This window comes from Taudactylus pleione, unplaced genomic scaffold, assembly GCF_031769625.1.
Source record: "Taudactylus pleione unplaced genomic scaffold, aTauple2 ptg000274l, whole genome shotgun sequence".
In the NCBI taxonomy this organism is placed as follows: Eukaryota; Metazoa; Chordata; class Amphibia; order Anura; family Myobatrachidae; genus Taudactylus; species Taudactylus pleione.
This window is the reverse complement of record NW_028284676.1, coordinates 2,792,248-2,809,588: the sequence shown is the minus strand read 5'-3', so window position 1 is coordinate 2,809,588 and position 17,341 is coordinate 2,792,248. Positions and strand designations below refer to the sequence as shown.

The window sequence follows — 17,341 nt, the reverse complement described above, 5'->3', positions numbered from 1 at the left end:
ACCCAAAACACGGAAGGGTGGTTTTGGCAAAACCAATCCAGATCCAAAACACGAAGAAAGATCCAGATCCAAAACCAAAACACAAAACACGAAAAGTGGCCGGTGCACACCCCTAACACAAACACAGAAAATAATTTTTTATTTTTGTTGGAGACTAGTGCACTTTGTGGGTTACACCACCCTTTAAGAAATGAGCCAGCCGGCCAATTACTTATGGGACACAGGCTCAAGCTTGGCGCTGCTCCTTTGTTGATGCACGTGCAGCCACAGTGCACACAATTCACAAACACATAAAATATTTTTTTATTTGGTTTGGAGTGCCCTTTGGGGGTTACAGCACCCTTTAACGGTCAAGCCAGCCGGCCCTTTACTTATGACACAGGCGCACGCTTGGCGCTACATTGTTGATGCACGTGCGGCTACTGTGCACACAATTCACAAGCACAAAAATATATATTTTTTTATTTTTTTTGGAGTGCAATTTGGGGGTTACAGCACCCTTTAATGGACAAGCCAGCTGGCCCTTTACTTATGGGACACCGGCGCACGCTTGGCGCTGCTCCTTTGTTGATGCACGTGCAGCCACAGTGCACACAATTCACGAACACAGAAAATATTTTTTTATTTGGTTTGGAGTGCACTTTGGCGGTTACAGCACCCTTTAACGGTCAAGCCAGCCGGACCTTTACTTATGACACAGGCGCATGCTTGGCGCTACTTTGTTGATGCACGTGCGGCTACTGCGCACACAATTCACAAACACAGAAAAAATATTTATTTTTTTTGCACTTGGGGCGAGCACCCCTGATGGACAGAGCACCCCCTGGACAACACTACAGCAACCCCTTAGGACTGGGACACTGCACAGGACTTTGGAGTGGACACAGCCCCTATGGACAACTGACTGTACAAAACAGTCCAGCCAGCCCCTATGGACTTTGGAGGAGTGGACACAGCCCCTATGGACAACAGCAGCACAGCCAGCCACTATGGACTTTTGAGGAGTGGACACAGCCCCTATGGACAATAGCAGCACAGCACAACACAGCCAGCCCCTATGGACAACAGCAGCACAGCACAACACAGCCAGCCCCTATGGACTTTGGAGGAGTGGACACAGCCCCTATGGACAACAGCAGTACAGCGCAGCACTACACTACACAGCCCAGCCAACCCTAACTCCCACCCTCCCTCCCTCTTCACTGTCAACAGCCGAGTGAGAAAATGGCGCCGACGCGGGTACCTTATATAGAATCCAAAACCTGTGAGACCCGGTAGGCGGGATGATGATGTTTTGCCTTGATTTCAGATCCGAGTCAGGCGGGAAAAGTCGAGCCTGACTCGGATCGGCCTTGGATCAGGGGGACTTGGGGGGGTTCGGATTTCAGAAATCCGAACCCCCTCACGCCTAGTATATATATATATATATATATATATATATATACACATATACACACTATATGTGTGTATACGTGTATATATATATATATATATATATATATATATACACAGTCAGGTGCATAAATATTGGGACATATTTTGGCCTCTATTCACCACCACAATGGCTTTGAAATGAAACAAAAGCAGCAGAATCAACTCCAGACCTTTTACCTACTTAATTGATAATGAAATAACGAGGGAATAGCCCACACATGTCCATGAAATAGCTTTTGAGTTGATAGTCCCATTACTTTTGGCCCCTTAAAAAGTGGCAGGCACATATAGAAACCGTTGTAATTCCTACACCGTTCACCTGATTTGGATGTAATTACCCTCAAATTAAATCTGAAAGTCTGCAGTTAAAGCACATCTTGTTTGTTTCATTTCAAAGCCATTTTGGTGGTGAATAGAGGCCAAAAATGAGCATTCTGTCAATGTCCCAATATTTATACACCTGACTGTATATATATATATATATATATATATATATATACACACACACACACACACACATATAGCATGTTGTCTATTCCACTGTTACAGTTTATTGTATTTCTAATAACACATTCTAATAACATTAGCTAGTCATTATAACGGATTTATTCCACTAGCACTAAAGTACAGCATAACCTGTTTATTCCATTTCCTGCAGGATATGCCCCCTGTATCCCGTTTCCACTAACACCCTGCCCGAGCAGCCGGCCCTGAGCTGCATATTTGCCTATATCTGTCATGGATTATATGAAAATTCTCTTTTCCAAGTGCCATGCTGTAGAGATGAAGGAGCTTTTGTGTTACTGTCCCCACGATGATTTACCTGTCTGTGTATATATACCCAGGCTCTCAGTATGCCAGATTGTGTATACCTGTCTGTGTATATATACCCAGGCTCTCAGTATGCCAGATTGTGTATACCTGTCTGTGTATATATACCCAGGCTCTCAGTATGCCAGATTGTGTATACCTGTCTGTGTATATATACCCAGGCTCTCAGTATGCCAGATTGTGTATACCTGTCTGTGTATATATACCCAGGCTCTCAGTATGCCAGATTGTGTATACCTGTCTGTGTATATATACCCAGGCTCTCAATATGCCAGATTGTATCTCAGTACACAAGTCACTAGTGTGAACCCTTGTGTCTGTCTGTGTCCAGTGGGTGCATTATGTGTGTGTCTGTGCGTGCAGTCTGTGTGTTTAACTGTGTATGCCTGTGTGTGTGTAACTGTGTGTGTGTTGTGTATGCCTGTGTGTGTGTGTCTCTGTGCCAGCCTAAGGACAGTGTATACAGTACATTGCAGATACACAAATGTAAATGGTACAGTCACTGAAAACACTACACATGTTCCAACATCAGCCTCTGACTGTAACACAAATAATAAACTCACAGACATGCTATCATTTAAAAACTAATATAATAATCTACCTATTCTCAAACTATTGTGGAACTGCAGGCTGTGTCATGCCCTCCCAGACAGGGCATGCTGAGACTTGTAGTTCCAAAACAGCTGGAGAATCACAGGTTGAATGGGTCCCTTAACACTCACATTACATGACGCTGCTACGCTTGCTGCACACAAACAGCTAGACAGGTGTGGTCTGCAGGGCAGGCAGTAACTTGATCCAAATTCTCCTCCCCCAGGCAGAAGTATATAGATGGGGGTTTATAGCCTAGTGCTCTATACAGGCAGGGGGACACCAGGAGCAGACGCTGGGACTATCTGGTAATGTCAGAGTACTATATTTACTCAATCACAACCTTTTCTGGATATTTTTAGAACTCTCTCTAAAATTCTGTCCTGACTCATCACAACTCTGGGATTAAACGGTATTCTCCAAACTGTTTTTGGATATCTTAAATTTTATACTTTATCCGGTCTTTACAAGAACACTGTATTCTGGAACCTTTGGTAGCATTTTGCCTGAAGTCAACAATCTGGAAGATAAATAAGATTCTTATTTTTTTTGTAATTCAGTGTTACCTGCGGTATTTATTTATTTATTACATTTTGGAAATCTGGTTCCTCCCTGCAATTATCCCATCTTGTTTTCTAGTCTTTCCTGCTCCCTAGGGCATCTCTTTTCTGTCAACTTTGGAGCCTCTGAAACTTTTCACACAACTTCAGAATCTAAAAATAATCTGCGGTTTCTAATTCCCCCTTTCAGAAAACAAGGACCATGAAGACACTTGTGTGCCTGGGAGTCGCCCTTGGACTGATTGCAGTCGGTAAGTCTTTGAATTTTTTTTATGCAGTTCTTGTGACAATACGAAGATGCAAGAGATGCACTCACTTTCCCTATCAGAACTGATGATAAAAAACGAGCCCTAACATACTACCAGCCACTGTACATTTATATATATATATAGAGTAGTAGTATAATTGTGGAAGGGACTTGTGATGAAAAACCCTCATTATTGCGTACTGGAAGCATAAGGGTTTAACTGACCTCAGGTTCTCATAAAGACATCATAAAAAAAAAAAAAGTGTGTGTATATATATATATATATATATATATATATATATATATATATATATATATATATATATATATATATATATATATATATATATATATATAGAATTGTATTGTCTCCAAATTAGATTGTTTGCATTTTTGGATAGCGAGTCTGGACTTGAGCATTTCAGAGTCCTGTCAACCTGCAAAACTTACTGAACTCTATTGTATTTGTATTTTGTCTTTGGTATATTCTATCCTTTATAACTGGATGCAGTCAGGATACAGGCGGTCGCTATCCCGCCACTTACATCCTGACATGGGCAAAAAGATAGGCTAGCCCCACTACGGAATCCCGACACCCGGCATACCGAACGAAGGTATGCCGGGTGTCTTAGTGTCTAGTCGCGCGTGGGGGGGAAGAGTTATGTTTAGGGACCTCAGGGTGGACTTAAGGTTAGGTACCCCCTGGGAGGGTTAGGATTAGAATAGGGGAAGGGGGGGGTTGGGCGTAGGCACCACTAGGGGTGGATAGGGTTAGGCACCCCCCTGGGGGGGTTAGGGTACGGGGAGGGGGGGTTAGGTTTAGGCATTAAAGGGGGGAGGTTAGGGTTAGTCACCACTAAGGAAGGGTTAGGGAGGGGAGAGGGGAGGGTTAGGGTACTTGCCTTCAGCTGTCGAAATTTGGACCCGCCGGGCTACCGCTGTCTGTATTTGATCCAGCGGCTAAACAGTCACTGGCATTACATACCGATTCCCTGTATAACATGTAACAGACTTAGAATATGCAGCTGGGACTTGTAGTCCAAAAGCAGCTGAAGAGCCATATGTTGCCTATATTTGTGATCTAGAACAGTACTCAGTAATTTATTGCAATGGGAAATGGATGCCTTTGCCATCTTTGTAGGCAATAAATGTAGCAGACTCCTATGAAAATATATATATATATATATACATACACACACCTTCTGCAGAGCATCACCTTTTGGTTTCTGTAGTAACTGCACAGATCATCGTTTTACGATGCCCTAGAAAAATGCAGAAGAGCATCTGTTCCAAGTGCCATGGGAGGGTAGGCTAAGTGGATGGGAGTGACTCATTTCGCCCCCCTTCCTCTTCACTCCCAAGGTGGCTGTTTACAGATGAGGGCTGTAGCTGTGTAAGGGATATGTAACTAGGCTTCCTTTAGTACTAGATCTTGTGCTATCTCTGTGTCTTGAACCTATATAGTCTTTGTTGCTTATTACTGGAAATACCTCACTTTATACGATAAAGCTTCTCACCCCACAGTCTTAAAGAGAAGAAATACTCTAAAAGTTAGGGCGACCCCATCATTTAAAAACAGAATATCATGACACCCAGTTGACCAGTAGTTGCTTAGATCTTGAAAGCCTGTTAGTTTCCATATACAGAAAAATTGTCCCATAAACCTCTTCTCACTAGTGTTGACAATGTAGGTCAGGGGTTTTGAACATGTGACTCCCCAGCTGTTGCGAAACTACACATCCCAGAATGCCCTGCCACAGTTTTGCTATTAGGGCATACTAAAACTGTGGTAGGGCCTGCTGGAATGTGTAGTTGCACAACAGCTGGAGGGCAGCATGTTGAATACCCCTGGTGTAGATACATCCAGGTCTAAATTCAAGAAGAATGACCATGGCAAGCTTTAGATATTTAGGGAATCTGGGGCACTGGGCAGCCATTGACCTGTTTGTCACACAGATGGGAACCATTATGGTTTAGGATAATCTGTGATCATGCACATTGTGAGTTGCTGCCCAAAAAGGCATGAATGGTGGGTGGTCTTGTAGTATCATTGATCAATGGTATATTCTCCTCCCTTGGCTTAAAGGGTGCCAGATAACCCCTGCCAAGTCCAGGGTTGTATTTCTTTCTCCTGCAGAGCTTCTCCTACATATACGTCCTAAACTATACAAAGCCCTACAAATGATCCGTATAAGATGGGTGCATAAATATTGTTCCTCAATTGAGTGTTAAATAACATACAATATGATTCTTAGGAGGCGTCTGTAATAAGCGCCCTTTAATTGGCATTGCAAGATGTTCTATGAGGCGGTTTTCTTGTAGGACATTTCCCATAAATAATCATATACAAGGTGTTTTATGGGCATGTAGTTCATATCCTGGCTGTTGGTATAGTGACGCCCAGAATTCCGGTGCCGGAGTCCTGACACCAGTCAGAATCCCGATGCCAGCATCAAGATCGCTGGCATCCTGATGGTAAGTATTGGGGTTAGGGGGAGGGCTATGGTCGGCACTAGGGGGAGGGATGTTTAGGTTTAGGGGTATTGATAGAAATAGTGTTTAACTCTGTCAGGATGCCGGCATTAGCTTCTGACTGCCAGGATCCTGAGTGCTGCCATTCCGTACCCAACCCGGATTTGGATCCCAAATACAGTATAATAAGGTTTGCATGAAGTCTCCAAGTTACCATTCTGCAGTAATTGCTATAGCCCCTTCCTGTCACTCCTAGTAGAAGGTACTTTTACATGCTTGCTGTTCTAACGGGTATTTCTATAAAGAGGTCATAGGGGACCATTCTTAATGGAACTGCAACCCACAGAGACTCTACCTGAGATGTTTACCCACCCTCCTCACCTACGTGAAAGCACTATCTCATTGCTATCACAAGCCAAGGTATACCCTTCAAGGTGATGTGGTTGGCATGCGGGATGCCGATGGTCTAAATACCAGTGCCGAAATCCTGACTGGTCAGGATCCCGGATTCCCGGCACCAGTGTCCTGACCGTCAGCATTCTAAAGGTAAGTATCGGGGTGTTAGGGGGACGTTAGCGTTAGGAAGCGGGGTTAGGCATTAGGGGGAGGGTTAGGCACTGGGGAGGGAGTGTTAACATTAGGGTGCAGGGAGGGGGGGGTTAGGTTTAGACACTAGGGGAGGGTAGGTTTAGGCACTGGGGAGGGGGTTTTAGGATTAGAGTGCGGGGAGGGGAGGTTAGGTTTAGGCACTAGCAAGGGGGGCGTTGGCTTTAGGCCCCGGGGAGGGTTAGGGTAGAAGACGGGGTAGGGAAAATGCTTACCAACAGATCCTATGGATGTCGGGATTCTGGCTGTTGGGATGCCGCTGTCGGTATTCTGAACAGCGGGATCCCGATAGCCGGGATTTTGCACCCAACCCCCTTTAAGTAGCAGACAGAAACTCTCATTTGTATCATTGCATAATGTTAAGCTCTCTCCGGGTTTCTGCCAGAGAAACCTGACTTTATAAGGTAAATACTTGATAAGTCAAGAGTGGAATTTCTGACTTCTCCTTTGTTCGCTCGTATGAAATGTTAGCTGGGAGGAGAGAGAAGAACAAGTAGATGTCGGTATGAAAGGGAGGGAGCTTGTACAAAATGTGCAAGGTGCAAAATCAGCGGAGCAGAGGGTCAAGAGAGGGGAACACAAGAAACCAGTCCAGACTGTTAATAGTGAACGTTTCTAACTCCAGACCTCTAGCTACATTGATATAATTACTTACATAATTTTTAGTAGCGATGTGTGGTTCGGTCATCCTGAAATACGAACATACCCGAATCAAGTCCTAGTTCGGAATCACTTTGGGATCCGAGTAAAACCGAGTCCCAGCTCAGGTCTGATGTCAGTTTGGAACTTGGATTTAAAAACCGAACTTGGATTCCTTTAATTTAGGTGTTTTATCACTTTTTTAATCGATTTTAATGACTCCGTAACCAAACCAACACCGAATCCAAACCAAAACACTTGAGGGTGGTTTTGTCAAAACCAAAACACGATGATAAATTAGAACCAAAACCACAACCAAAACTATTTTCAACTTTTGGCTCTTTCAGCCTCAGGCCACACACAATGCAGCATAATAATAACTCTCTACTTCTAGCATGTATGTTTCTTGCTCTCTCTAAAAAAAAAAAAAAAAAAAAATGTATCCTGTAATAAACTATTACAGGATAGTTTATTACAGGATACATTTTTTTTTTTCCCAAAAAATGCATTTCTCTGGCTCAACCTGCTCTGAACAGAAGTCATGCCACCTACCAAAATACTCTGTGCCCCTCTGCAAATTATCTTTTTCTTATTGTATATCTAACTAATTTTATCAAGTGAAACCTGTAAAATTTTGGGGGTTTCACGGAAATGGTAAATAACAATGATTTGCAATTGATCCGATTGTAGCAACAATTCCTTTATTGTATACAGCACAAAAGGGCTCAACCTAGATGTCTGCAGTCTTTGCTGATAGTGCTAGGAATATTCAGTTCACCGATGCAATATTAACCTTTCTAGTATTAGGGGTATAATACAGTAGTGTAACAGTAGTGATGAAGGGAAAATGTAAACAGCATATTCGCCTCAACTATTCTGGCTGATAAGATAAGAACTGTAGGGCTACTGTGAGCTTAAATACCTTTTGAAAGAGGAGGAGCTAAACATTTTTAGGTGTAGACCTTGGCAGGGACACATGACTTTGTGCCCTGTACTTTTGTCAAATCAAGTCCTGGATCCTAACACAAAAAATGTCATTGTATAAGTGATCTGTGTCCAGTGACATGAATATGATCCAACATGTACTGTACATTCAGGTAAAAACAACATCAAAGTGCATTAAAAGGTCTAGTGCACAATAATCTCACCTGTACCTTCTAAATACTTGATTGTACACTCAATCAGAGACTATACAAGGAGGGCTAATTTTCAGGTTAAAACTAGCCAATCACTCCGGGATGGTATGTGTCACCGATACGTGCCGTAATGGCCACTAGTGCCAACAAGGTGAGTAACGGTGACAGCAGATTTCATTAGGAGATGCGTCATGAGATACTCTGCACTGAGGGGTGTGTCAAGCACTATTTTCATGTCATCAGTGTCCCCTCTCGTCATCATGTCCCACTGAATCCTCCTATATGATGCCCTACCTAAATTCTTCCCATATTGACATATCTCTCATTATTACCCCAGATCCCTCAGCTCACTTACCTATAACCATATTATGCCACACAGCAGTGCCCCCAATTCACTTTATGCCTAATAGAACTGGATGTTGTGTTTTATTAGAGAAGTGCACGGACCCGCGTGTTTTGGTTCTAAATTACAATGCGTGTTTTGGCAAAACCACCCTCAAGTGTTTTGATTCTAATCTGGTTATTCCTTAAAAATCTAGAAATTTCGATTTTAAAAAAAGCTAAAATTCTGTAATTTGGACCTGTTTACATTACAGGCAATTCGAAACCAGTTTGTTTTTTTAAATCCAAGTTCCGAATTGACAACAGACCCGAGCCTGAACTCCTAGTTCCTCAGGGGTGAAGGACATTAGTGCTGTTATGTATTATGAATCACTATGTGAGTCACTCACAGACACTGTCACTTTATTGGAATGCTGGTGGCTCCAGTAATTTTGATGACAGGTATGGAGATGGCGTCCAACATTAGGGTGTGCCTGTGCACACCCTGGACCCTATGTGTGCACTCCTGATGTTCCTCTTGAGTCTTGTAGCCAGTCGCCATTATTTCTTAAGGAAAATAAATTGGGGGCTGGAAAAATGCCTCAAGATTCCTTTAATGATGATCCAGTTCAACACTTCACATATGAGAGTGATCCAGGAGGCACATTGGAATCATGCAACCTCCGTTAAGGCATTAAAGAAGATTTAGATCTTGTGTCTTGCTGAGCGGGTCTTCTATGGTGATGGCTGCAGGGTATGGGATTTCTTAGAATATAGGCAGGGTTTGGGGTTAATGAGCATACCGCATAGGTGCCATCCTTCTTCCCAATATTTAGATCTAGGTTTCTCAACTGTAGGCTTTAGTGATCTCTATCAATGACTAATAGTTTTTAGAGTCTTTTTACACCAAAAACAGTGACCAATGGAGAGAGGATAGGGAGTTATTAAACCTTAGAGAGAGATAAAGTGGATAGAGTTAAGGTACTAACCAATCAGCTTAAGCTGGGTACACACCTGGCAGACGGGTCTATCAAACGATTAGTAAGCGTATACACACTTACCAGTCGTTCAACTGATGTGTCTGAGCTGACATCACAACTGGGCGGGCCGCTTAAATGAGAGGTCAGTCAGGTGGGTCCTTGCAGCAAGTGTACGGGCGGCCAGCAGTACGCAGCATAACTGTCTTTTTTCAAAAACAGCCTGTAAAATGTCAGTTAGAAGCTGATTGGTTGGTAATTTACCTCACCCCACTTTATCTCTCTCCAAGGTTTGATACGTCTCCCCTTGGGTGATTTACAAGCCATTGTTGTGCTAGGCAATACGAGCTCTAGAAAATATACACTGCATTGCATTAAAATATGTATTTAAGTTTTTGTTTTTTTCATTTAACTTAATGGTAGGCTATGTACTGCCCAAGTCAGACTGGATGCAAATAATACCTAAAATGTTTGAATAAATTAATTTTGTGTTTGCATGTTCAGAAAGTGTTTATTTTTGTGCCAGGCACAATTTGACCTCTTATGTGTTGGAGTATAACTCAGTTTCTCTTATTTTACAGCTTCGGCCCTGACATGTAATATTTGCAAGTTCCGAGCTCTCTCCATCTGTTTCACCAACGCCAAAACTGAATCCTGCAACGGAACCTGCTCCACCACCAAAACCTCCATAAGTAATAAAGAGAACATAACATCTCTATACTTTATTATAGATCAGAACTTTTGTATATCTGAGATAACTGAATTATTTACACTCAATTATCCAAATGACACAGGGTCTGGGCACGGTCATCATGAAATATATACAGTAAACCTATTGAATCTTTAGCAAAAAAGATATTGCTTACTGACACATTTAGACCACCTCCTTAATTACAGATATTCACCTTAAATAATACTTCTAGTAGACTAATTTATACCTTAAATAAATTGATGGACATGTATTAAGCCTTGGAGAGAGATAAAAGGGAGAAGATCCCCCATGCAACCAATCGTCGTTTCAAAGACTGTGCTAAATAGATGACACTAAGGGGCCTATTCATCATTACTAAACTTTCCCTGGAGGTAATTAGGTTTAGAACTTGCATGGCGTTCTACCTAATTACAGGAGGAATTCATCATTCCTTTTCTCCATAACTATCTATTCCGAAAAGCTGTCATTTTTGCGATGACAGCTTTTCATGAAATAGATAGTTATCCCTGCCTGCTCTAACTCATCGCAGCTGGAAACAGTGCTGCGCATGCGCTGTTAAATTCGTTAACCCAGCGCATGCGCAGCACTGCCTACACATGTGGTAAGTTTGTGTGTGTGTGTCCCCACTCACCTGCCCCCCCCCCCCCCCCCTTCTGCACTTACCTGTCCGCGCAGCAGCCTCCGGCTCCGTCCTGCTGGTCTGTCACATGGTCTCCCAGCAGACCACAGTACAGATCAGAAAAAAAATAAAAAAAAATTTCTTTCTTCTAATCTTTGTGTTCTGCTGGGAGCACACAGTGTCCAACCAGCCTCCGGAGCCAGAGGACGCACCAGACCGCCGGAGGAAGACGCCGGGGAACCTGTCAAGCTGGAAGCGGGTAAGTTTCACCTGCTATTCGCCACCTCACAGTGGCGGCTAGTACCTCCATCAAATTCCGAAAATTTATAATTTTCGGAATTTGATGAATACCATAATTTCCACATCCCCATACTAATGTATGGGGAGTGTGGAAATTAACGCAGGGGAACTTAGCAAGGAGATATCAGTGATATCTCCTGTGCTAAGTGGCTTCATGAATACTAAAATAACGTTATTTAAGGAAAATGTCCTTAAAAACGTTTTTAGTGTTGATGAATAGGCCCCTCAGAAGCTGATGGGTTGTTTCATACACCTTTTCCACTGTATCTCTCTCCAAGCCTTGATACATCTCCCCCATTGTGCCAGTGGGACTAACAAAACTTCTTGTTACTAAATTTATTTTTCAATTTCCCCCAAAACAGTCAGTATAGTATAATTTAAACAAATTGAATAATGCAGCTGTAGAAACTCAATAAGCACATACTGTACAATACAACTCAATAAGCATATACTGTACAATACAACTCAATAAGCACATACTGTACAATACAACTCAATAAGCACATACTGTACAATAAAAAAAACTGTATCAGGCCCAAGGGGAAAGAGAGGAACCAATTCTGAGGCACAAAAAAAAACAGATGAGACAAAACCAAGGGGCCAATTGCAATCCTAATTAATATCAGAAGTTTTAAATTATATGTGCAGGAGTGTTAATTAGAGAGTATATCCAATACCCACTAGAATTTCTTATGGCAAATATTTTGGATGCTCGTTGATTTCTCCATATGCCAGTTAAACCTTCTTTTTACGTTATTGACATCAATGCACACAGTATTCTATGCTCCAATAATTAATTAAATTAGTCTCTGGTTGCAATTATTGACACCAGATTCTAATAATATTTCTTTTTATTTTAAAAGATCATAGAGGAGTATAGTTGACTAATACTAAGACCCATCTACTAAAAGTCAACCAATATCAGCCTTGTTATTACTACCTCTTGCAATCTTTTACTGCAAGAAAATACATTAAGCAGCCCGTATACTGGGCAGCCAACTCCGGTGGACAGGAGTGTAGTTAAACAGATGTGTTTAAAGGTCGTAGTTGTCTGAAGTGGCTACTTTTTAATTTATTGTTAACATTATCCTTAATCTGGATTTAAAAGGAGACATTGGGGTATTGGGAGGGCTATTACATAACAACACTTATACCCCTTTCACATCGCCAAAATAACCCGGGTTGTTGCCGGGTCGACATGATTTTAAAATGCACCAAAATGAATAACCCGGGTCGACCAACCCGGGTTAAACACGGGTCAGACCCGGGTTATTTGGCTCTAAAATGGTACAGACCCGGGATAGTCTGAGAAAATAGTGCTGATTGGCTTTTTCCAGTCAGCTGACCAGCCTGAACACACAGCAGTCTCTGTATTTACATTACTGTCCTGCACTGCACACTTTGGGCCTATTCAGACCCGGTCGCAAGCGCTGAGCGCTCGCAACCGGGTCGATGTTTGCCCACTGGGCATGTGCACGACTGAGCCGGCTCCGTCGTGCGCATGCGCGAGACCTGGCTAGCGATGGGCACTCCGTCGCTCCGGGTCTCTCATCAAAGGGGGCAAGATGTCAATGGTGATTGACAGCTCGCCCCGTTTGGTAGGCGGGCAGGGGGGGTGGCTGGCCAAACGGAGGCGTGCCCGAAGGAACGCCTGCCGTTTGGGGGCGGCCCCACTGATATCTCTAGTGATGTCAGTGGTGAGCTTCCGGCTCTATTTAGAGCCGGAAGCTCACTAGGGCTTGAGGCCAACGAGACCCTACCGCAAGGGTTCCGTCGCAAGCCCGATGGTCGCGATGGTCCTGACCATCGCGACCATCAACCTGGCAGCTCGCAATAGCTGGGGGTGGTCACCCACAGCTATGCGAGCGGCCAGGAGGCCGAACAAAAAAAAACTCCCTGATTCAGAGCGAGCGCTCGCTCAGAGCGTCCGTCTCTGAATCAGGCCCTTTGCACACTTTGCATCTGTGACATGTGCTCTGTCGGCCATGATTGCTGCACTGCAAGCATTCCCCAGCCCCTCCTTTTTCTTTACTGAAAACGTCATCATAATTGTGAGCCAATAAAATCCTTTAAAAATTACATCACACTGTTTTAACATGGGCAACCCGGGTTGAGTTAAAAGGCACCAAATCTGCAATAACCTGGGTTATTATGGCGACCCGGGTTTGCGATGTGAAAGGGGTAGGCTATTAGGATGCAGGTAATCAGGGTCCGTAGTAAGGTATCAATGGCTGTACAGTATTTCTATAGATGCCCACATTGGGGTCTCTGATGTTGGAAATCGTGAGCTAAACTATTTTGAAGCTCTGATAGAACTCAGTTAGGTTAGTTACCACCCAGACTACCCTTTTAGGTTATGGAGATACATAGTTTCTGCTCATATTTGCTATTATGTGGACCCCCCCAGAAAAAGGAAAATAATTACTTTGTGCATTAACCAGAGAGTGGAACGTCGGATGCCAAGCTGAAGAGTTCTAAAGCAGCTTAGGGGAGAGGGAAATTATTTGACATATGTTTGTCCCAGCAAGGAAATAGATTAATTGCTTTAGGTTTCCAGATTGCTACTAGTCAACTAAATAGAGGTTTTTATATGCACTAGTGTGTGTTATGTGCAAATGCACTAATGTAGACTTACATTAAAATTCAGTCTTCATAATGGGACCACCTGGTCCAGCAATGAAATATGAGGCTTTAGAGTTGGAGTGCAATTGACCACAAGGTCAGAAATCACCCAGAAGTGGGGGAGAACATTGGAAAGGTTAGATAAAAAAAAAGTTATATGCATGGTGATATCAGGGGGCTTATATCATGCAAACAATATCCCTCCCCAATCTCCACTCCTGATCGATCGCTGTTGGTCCAAATTTTATAAGTTAGAAACTCCAAGTCAATGACCAAGAAAAAAAGATGGGGAGCTAGGGGGACATCCTTTTAGGCACCTTTACAAAGAGGTAAAGGTTTGTGAAGGAATCCATTATACTGAATTTTTGCTTCTGGGCAATTGTAAAGATTTGAAGCCCATGACAGAAGGAGCATGCCACCAGAGCCCAGATACTTCAGCGCAGAGAGAGACTGTCCCACATGATACCTTTGAGCCTTTTAGAGGCCAAGAGACAAACGTGGATGGGATCTGTTGCTTACAAATCTGTCAAAGATCTGCAATTCCATGTACACTAACCATGTACACTATGACTTTCAGGGACAAAGGCCACCTAGTCTTTACAACAGAAGTAACCCAACCAAAGTTAATTTTGGAGGCAATGACATTAGCTAATAATTTCTAGTTGTTGTTGGTTGATAAGTGGCAATAGTTGTCCTATTAAAACACACCGTAGGCACCATTGAGATGAGAACAAACAAAGTAAACTAAAATAGGGAAGGAAGATAGAACGTGCTTAGTTTTTTTTTTTTTTCTATATTAAGGGTCCAGGTCCCAGGCATTTGTAGAGATTTTTTTAACTTTTGATAGCTACTTGGGCTACTTCAGTGATGATCTCAGCCTCTATCAGTTCTTCAAAGTTCTCCAGGAGGTTTAAAGGGATAAACATACTAAGCCGTAGAAAGAGGCAAAGTAGAAAGAGTGATAAAGTAATCGGATCCTGTCATTGTTCAAACACAGCCTGTATAGTGAGTTAGGAGCTGATTGGTTGGTACTTTATCTCTCAATTTTCTCTCTCTTCAAGATCTAATACATCTCTCCCATTGAGTGATAAAGGCTGCCAGCTCTAGAATTAGAGAACTACTTGATCGATTGGTAGTAGTTACACTTGTGGGTCGCTTTTGGTGATGCCTCTACAGGTGCAAGTGGTAACCATTTAATCATTTAAGTCTCTCGGCAATCGGTCTTGCCCACTACTCCTGCAAATTGCTCACCCTTACTCATAAAGCCCTCAATCATTCCACTCCCTCCTGCATCACCAATCTCATTAATATCCACACTCTCTACCGCTCCCTACATTCCCTTAGATTGTATGAGTGTAAATGTGCTACACCACCATTTGTTATATGGGGCGTATGGGGGGGTGTCCATCAAGGAAGAAGGTGGTTGTCTAAAATTGGGCAATCCCATTAAGATTCTAGGTATCCAATTATTAACACAAACTAACACTCTAATTTCTTTCATTACAGGTAAATTCTCCCTGTTTACCAAGCAGGATTGCGCAACAGAATGTAAAGCTACTAACTCATCAAAGGATAGCGTCTTTGACTTTGACTATACCACTACCTGTTGCAAAACCGACCGGTGTAACAGCGGCAACTCACTTAAGATCTCTTTCTCCCTTGGGCTAGGGATGGTCCTTTTGTGGCTATTAAATGCCATGTGAGCTTTCTACACTGCAGGAGCTGCAAAGCCAGTACTATAGGACTACCTTTAACAAGGTTGATTGTACAAATGCACAGGACTGTTCTTTTGTAGACTAGCCATAGTGAGACAACACGTGGCTTAGTCTATTCTCTTCAAGCTTGTCTAAGCCTCCTATGAGTTTTCTCCTCGTTCTCCATTATTTGCGGCATCTTGACAATACATGCATCTATTGTAACTCACCAGCCACTGTCTGAGTCATTTTTCCAAATGTTGCCTCTGCCTTTGTGATATGAAGTCTCCAATGAACTGATTCGCATAGGATTTACTCTGGAGGCACTTTTTAATACCTTCAAAGTTGCCTGATTTTACATATATAATTGTACCTGTATTTTTGATTAAATTGAGTACTAAATGTTGTATAATGTTACTGAACCCAGATTTTAAATATTAAAACTTATTTGTCATAACTGATTTTTTTTTTTTTTTATAACAGACATTGGGGGATATTAAAATGTAGTTTCCAACATGTGATATGTGTTGAGCACAATGTAAGGTACAGTAGAGATGTGCGGTTCAGAGTTCCTGAAATACAAAAACACCTGAACTTAGGGATTCCGAGTTGCATCGAATCAACTGGCAGGATTCAGCACGGATCTCTATTGCAATCACGGCTGCATTTACGCACGCTGGTCTGCTGTGAAAATATGCTAATATTTACAATCGCACAGTCGTCGCACAGCCAGCATAGAAACGCCCACTACCGCTATCTCACATTCATAATACCTTGCAGTCCTGCGTATACATCAGTAACAACGGACCCTCGCGCACAATTACAGCAGGTCTGACCTTACTCAGAAATTGCAGGTCTCGTCGCACGCAGTGAGTACACAAGCTGTGTATGCCGTCGCAGTGGCTAATTTATGCACGTCCATGCAACGTCGTTCAAACGGCCACGCACGCCTGCGTTTCTCTGACCACTCCCCTGTCACCAGCCCCAAACGCTGACGTCCCGTTGCTCACTCTGCATTGGCTTTCTTTCTGCGTGGGTGAACGCAGTGCGATCACAATGCTAACACGCAGACTGCAATGCATGCGCAGTACAGACCATCGACTGACATCCGTACTCTGTTTCAATCGCGAGCCATGCTGAATCAGGCCCAAAGTTCGGAATTACTTTGGGGATTCCAAGTCGAACCAAGTCCCCGCTCGGTTCTGCTGCCAGTTTGGAACGCGGATATAAAAAGTGAACTCAGGCTTTGGATTGCATGTAAACTAGAGACTTTCTGGTTCAGTTTCCATGAAACCGAGATCAGCCGAACTATGTGTTCCGAGTCCAAACTGAGCACTGCCTCGGGACTTCTGGCCAAGCCTGGATACAAAAGCAAGGCAAAAACCTTTATCTTCCCGGGCTCAGATCTCCCATGTTTTGGATTAAAGTCCTTCCCTCCTGATCGGGCTCCAATTCACACTGGAGACTGGAGGGAGAGGGTGTGGGAAATGAGCTGTAGTAGTAGGAGTAGTATGAAAAAAAAAAAATGTTGGACAGGATCACTGATGGGCCTGATTCACCAAGGAACGCAAGTGGGAGAA

General features: G+C 43.0%; 1 protein-coding gene across 1 annotated transcript; it reads left to right on the top strand.

Annotated features, from left to right (window-relative positions):
* The first annotated feature begins 3,064 nt into the window (after window positions 1–3,064).
* On the top strand, window positions 3,065–16,218 carry LYNX1 (Ly6/neurotoxin 1). Its single transcript, XM_088481515.1, has 4 exons — window positions 3,065–3,164; window positions 3,607–3,667; window positions 10,396–10,506; window positions 15,574–16,218. The coding sequence occupies exons 2-4, from the start codon at window positions 3,619–3,621 to the stop codon at window positions 15,768–15,770; spliced, it is 357 nt and encodes a 118-aa protein (XP_088337641.1). The 5' UTR covers window positions 3,065–3,164; window positions 3,607–3,618; the 3' UTR covers window positions 15,771–16,218.
* Window positions 16,219–17,341: the final 1,123 nt, after the last annotated feature.

What these genes read in the sequence shown, in the direction of transcription:
- LYNX1 (XM_088481515.1), top strand. Translation starts at nt 3,619, where the DNA reads ATGAAGACACTTGTGTGCCTGGGAGTCGCCCTTGGACTGATTGCAGTC. An exon ending in CCTTGGACTGATTGCAGTCG is followed by an intron (nt 3,668 to 10,395) that starts GTAAGTCTTTGA and finishes CTTATTTTACAG; the next exon opens with CTTCGGCCCTGACATGTAAT. An exon ending in CACCACCAAAACCTCCATAA is followed by an intron (nt 10,507 to 15,573) that starts GTAATAAAGAGA and finishes CTTTCATTACAG; the next exon opens with GTAAATTCTCCCTGTTTACC.